We start from the raw sequence: 4964 nt of genomic DNA on the forward strand, positions 1-4964 counted from the left end.
CACCGCCCTGCGGCTCACTCAGCGCCTCCTTCGCGCCTGCCTGTGCATAAGGGTGCCATTTGGTGTCTAAATAGCCGTCTCGGGAGGGCGCGGAGGCAGGTAAGGAGGTTTAATTAAAATTAGTGCCTCTCTCCTGGCAATCACGGTATTTATGAAGATGGGCCCGGCTGGCATTGTTCTGCCGAGGACTTAATCGAAGCTTAATGGATTGACCTAACATTCGATTTCCTGACTTCCATTGAGGCGGCGGCAGCAGCATTCCCTTAAGCGTTTGCAATTTACCCACTGCTCCGCGCCAACAAAAGGCGGCCTGAATAGCAGCCCCACTCGAGGGGCCATTGTGCGCGGGGGCGCCTGCCTGAGTTCCCGCTATTGGGACAACATTCTTTATGCCTCGCTGGAATGAAAGGATTATTCAAATATTCAATTAAACCATGAAAAGGGGGCTTTTCTGACAACCTGGGGGCCCCCAGCTCTGCAGAGCTAGCGGGCTGCTCTCCGAGGTGGGGGCGCCATCTCCCAGCTCCCTCCCACCTCCGCCTCCGCGAGTGCTGGGAGCTGAGCCGGCTTGGGGAGCGCAGGCTCCTCTCCAACATGCCCGTCTCCAACCTTCGGGTGCCTAGGGCCCAGAGCTGGGCATGCAGATGAGAGCCAGCCCCTGGCCACCCAGTGAGGCAGAGATGAATTTGCCCCTGTCATGCAGATGACAGGAAACTGCAGCTCAGAGAGGGGAAGTGACTTGCCCAAGGTCACCCAGCTGGTTGTAAAGCTGGGATCTGAACCCCTGACACATGAAGGGGGCGTCTCCAGGTTTGTTTGACCCCCGCTCCCGTGTCCACTGGAAGAATGGTGTGGTGTTCTGTGGGTTGCTGGCACCGTCACATCTGTTATCCGCTGGAATCTTCACAATGATCTCTTTAGAGACTGGGAGTCCAGGGAGGCTTGGGGAAGGGGAGTGACTTGTACAAGGTCTCCAGGTGAGGAAGAAGTCAAGTCTAGAGTCCAGAGTAGCCTCTCTGGGGGAAACCTAGGACCCCAGGGGTGGGGGCTCTTGGACAGGACTCATGAATTGCATGGGACATAAAGTTATGTCCCATCCCACAGGAACAGGCATCCCAGCTTGACCCAGCTCCTGGGCAGGGGGCCCCAGTCCTGCTTGCCTATCCTGGGAGACTTGGGCTTTGGTGTCAGAGAGACTTGGGTTTCAATCCAGGCTCTAGCACCTTGTGTGTCTTCAGGGGTCCCCGGTTCCCTGAGCCCTGGGGAGGCACTGCCCTGCCTGTCTGGATGTCTGCTGGGATGAACTGAGCTGGGTGCAAGGTGTCTGGGGGTGCCCAGGAGACTGGGTCTGGGCTTCTGAACTATAGCTGCCGAGGCTCCCTTAGCGACTGTGCTTCCCTCCCCCAGCCCTGTGGCTGACCTCTCGGGGCAGTGGGGGTTTCCAGTCTGCCAAGAGCTGGGAGACCAAAGAACTACTGGGGGTGGGGGCATCCCTGAAACCTGTCCTCCTTCTGCACCCACCCCCGCACCCCGCTTCGGTGTCCCTAGCGCAGTGCTGCTGAGAACAGTAAATCCCGGTAAAGCCGAGGCCCTGGTCTTTCTTCCCCAGCCCCCTCCCGCCCCTGCCCCTGCCCCTGCCCCTACTGCGGCGTCCTGGCCAGTCCTCCCCACTCCAGCTGCTTCCTCCAGGACCCTTTACTGATGTGTGGCCTTGAGTTGGTCCCTGTCCCTCTCTGGACCCCCATTATGAATTGTCAGAAGAGAATGTCAGGAGACTTGCTCAGCCCGGGACAGTGGGGAGTGAAGGCAGATGGGACAGGGATGGGGCCAGCAGGAGCCCAGCTAGGTGGCATGACTTCCCATGACCTTTGAATATGTCTGGGGCAGGCCAGGCTGGGGAGTAGGGCTGCTGCATACCGTTGGGCAGGTCATTCACTGCACAGGAGCACCTGGGCCAGGAGGCATTGGGGTGGCTACAGCAGTATCTCTCTGGACAAGGGGGAACTTCCATGTAGTTGACATAAAGGTGCCTTAAGGGTTAATGGTGACCCTGGGGAAGTGATCACTTCAGAAGGGAGGATGAGGAGCCGGGGCTGGGGTGGGAGGATGGAGGCCAGGTCCTGCCATCCGCCCCCAGGCCCAGCTCGGGTTTCCCTAAATCCGACTTTGGACAACACAGGCCTCAGCAGGCGCGCTGGGGGCGGCCAGGGATCAGGGTTGCCAGGAGCGTGGCGCTCTCCTGGCGCAGAGGGTGTTAAGGGGGATTAGGGGGCCAGGGCTGCACATGCTGCCTCTGGACACCCCCGCAGCTGCAGGGCTGGTGGTGATGGGGTGGAGGAGAAGTGGGTGGATGACCATTTTCTGAGCCACTGGTCACCCCATCCCAGGCAAGGTCAGGCTTGCATCAGATGATTTTGAGGCCTGGGGACAGATTCTGTGGGTTCCTGCTGACCCTGCACCCCCAGGCTGGGCGCCTGCTAGAAATGCTGCCCAGGAGCTGAACGAGGACTGCAAGCTGTGACAGGAACTTGGGTGACAAGAAACTGACCCAGGCTCTCCCTCTCCAGGGAGGAGGAAGGCTGGTCAAGTCAGGGCAGGACAGGGAGCATTGCACCTCAGCGGCGCCTGGGATTTGAACCCACATCTATCTCACTCCAAAGACATTTTGCTTTCTGTCTCTTCACGGCACCTCACCTCGGGTGTGGGAGACACATCAGTTGCACTCCTCTGTTTAATCACTGGTGCACGCAGAGCCACACCCCTCCACCCCTCCCCAAAAGGAGCCCTTCCTTGATGTTTAGTGCGGGTCGTCCTGTTTGCCCCTGTCTTCCCACAAAGCACTTCTGCTTTGTGTACAAGCTTTATTTATTTATTTATTTATTTATTTATTTATTTATTTATTCCTTCAGAGACAGAGTCTCCCTCTGTCGTCCAGGCTGGAATGCAGTGGTGCAATCTTGGCTCACAGCAACCTCCGCCTCCTGGGTTCACATGATTCACCAGCCTTAGCCTCCCAAGTAGCTGGGATTACAGGCACGCACCACCATGCTTGGGTAATTTTTTTGTATTTTTAGTAAAGATGGGATTTCACCATGTTGGCCAGGCTGGTCTCAAACTGACCACAAGTGATCCACTTTGGCCTCCCAAAGTGCTGGGGTGACAGGCATGAGCCTCTGCGCCTGGCCAACAAGCATTTCTAGTTTATGTACGTGGTTGAGCCTTATTGATCTCATTCTGACCTCCCTCTGTGATTTTTGCTTTCCACTCAGTCCCAGGCTTTTAAAGACACGTCCCTTTGCCCTGCGTTGTGTGTGCACACGACTCCTTGGGGTGCAGCCACCACGTGGCCATCCAGGCCACCTCCTTGCCACCACGAGCAGAGATGGCCCCTGACTCACAAGCTTTGGCTTAGGATTTTTTGACTTTATGGTCGTGCAGAAGTCGAAAAACATGCATTCGGCAGAAAGCGTGCTTGGAGTACCCACATAATCCCTTCTGTTTTGCGTTTTCAGCATGGTGTTCAGTAAACTCCATGAGATGTTCAACGCTTTATTGTAAAATGGGCTTGCGTCAGATGATTTTGGCAACTCTAGGGTAATGTGGTCTGAGCACATTTAAGGCAGGCCAGGCTGTGATGTGCAGCAGTTCAGGCATAGTAAGTACTTTTTGACTGATGATATTTTCAGCTTGCGATAGGTTAATCAGGATGTCAACCCATCTGCACTCCTGCAGTGAATGTGCATGTTCCCCCGTGGCCCCAGGAGAGTCCTTCCCTGGGGTACTGGATCCTCTCTATTGGTCATAGCGGAGACTAAAAGAACATACCAGCTGTCCTCTAGAATGGGGCCACCAGTCCTCATGCGTTGCAGCATGAGATGGGATCCTCCCACTCACAGTGCACCTCTGTGGGCGTGGTGGTGATGGGGTGACAGTAGTGATGGTGGCAGAGTGGGGATGCGGATGGCAATGGTCATGGAGATGAGGCATCAGTGATGATAGAGACAAGATGGCTTTGATTGTGCCAGGGGGATGGTGTTGGTTATGGCAGCAATGGTTGGCCATGATGGCGGTGAGAGCAGCTCCCATTGTGATGGCATTATTGTGGCAATGGTTGGCCATGACAGTGGTGAGAGCAGCTCCTACTGTGATGGCATTATTGTGGTGCCAGCTAACCCAACCCACCGAGCTTCTCACATGCCAGACACTGTTCATCAGAGCATTTGGCACACAGCAGCTCCCTAAATTTTCAGGACAATGTTGTAAAGTTGGTACTGTCATCACCCCCATTTTACAGATGGGGAACCGAGAGGTTCAATAACTGCCCAGGGATCCTCCCAGGGAGGCTGGTGATGGGCTTCATGATTCTTGTTCATTGTGGCCACAGTGGTGATGATGATGGCAGTGATGATGGTGACAGGTGACTGTGACTGGGTGGCTGATGGTGGCGGTGGCCACGTTTATGAAGAACACAGGCATGTGGGTATTGGTGACGATGGTGGTGTTTGTCAACCAGGGTGACAACAATGGTGATGCCGACACAGTGACAATGGGGAGACCATGTTGCACGGTTGATGGTGGCAATGCCCGTGTCTTTGGTGGTCATAGGGAAGGTGGCATTGGTGACGCTGGTGACGGTGTTGGCCCAGTCCTGATGGGCATGGCTGGTGATGCGATGGTGACCGAGAGCCTACCTTTGCAGATCTGAAGTTTCTGAATAACCACACCCTGGTAAAGGAAGCTCAGGAGAAGGCTAACGCCGCCCTGCTCGACTACACCCTGTGCCACTACCCGCACTGCGGGGACAAGTTCCAGCAGCTGCTGCTGTGCCTGGTGGAGGTGCGGGCCCTGAGCATGCAGGCCAAGGAGTACCTGTACCACAAGCACCTGGGCAACGAGATGCCCCGCAACAACCTGCTCATCGAGATGCTGCAAGCCAAGCAGACTTGAGCCTGGGCCGGGGGCGG

General features: G+C 56.0%; 1 protein-coding gene across 1 annotated transcript in view; it reads left to right on the forward strand.

The window, feature by feature from the left end:
* The window catches only part of NR5A1 (nuclear receptor subfamily 5, group A, member 1), a 31204-nt gene extending 26240 nt beyond the window's left edge, over nt 1-4964 (forward strand). The window contains exon 7 of the mRNA XM_011931396.1: nt 4700-4964. Coding sequence (XP_011786786.1) covers nt 4700-4947 — 248 coding nt within the window. The 3' untranslated portion in view covers nt 4948-4964. The remainder of the gene's footprint in view (nt 1-4699) is intronic.

This window comes from Colobus angolensis, unplaced genomic scaffold (assembly GCF_000951035.1).
Source record: "Colobus angolensis palliatus isolate OR3802 unplaced genomic scaffold, Cang.pa_1.0 Scaffold9, whole genome shotgun sequence".
Taxonomy (NCBI): Eukaryota; Metazoa; Chordata; class Mammalia; order Primates; family Cercopithecidae; genus Colobus; species Colobus angolensis.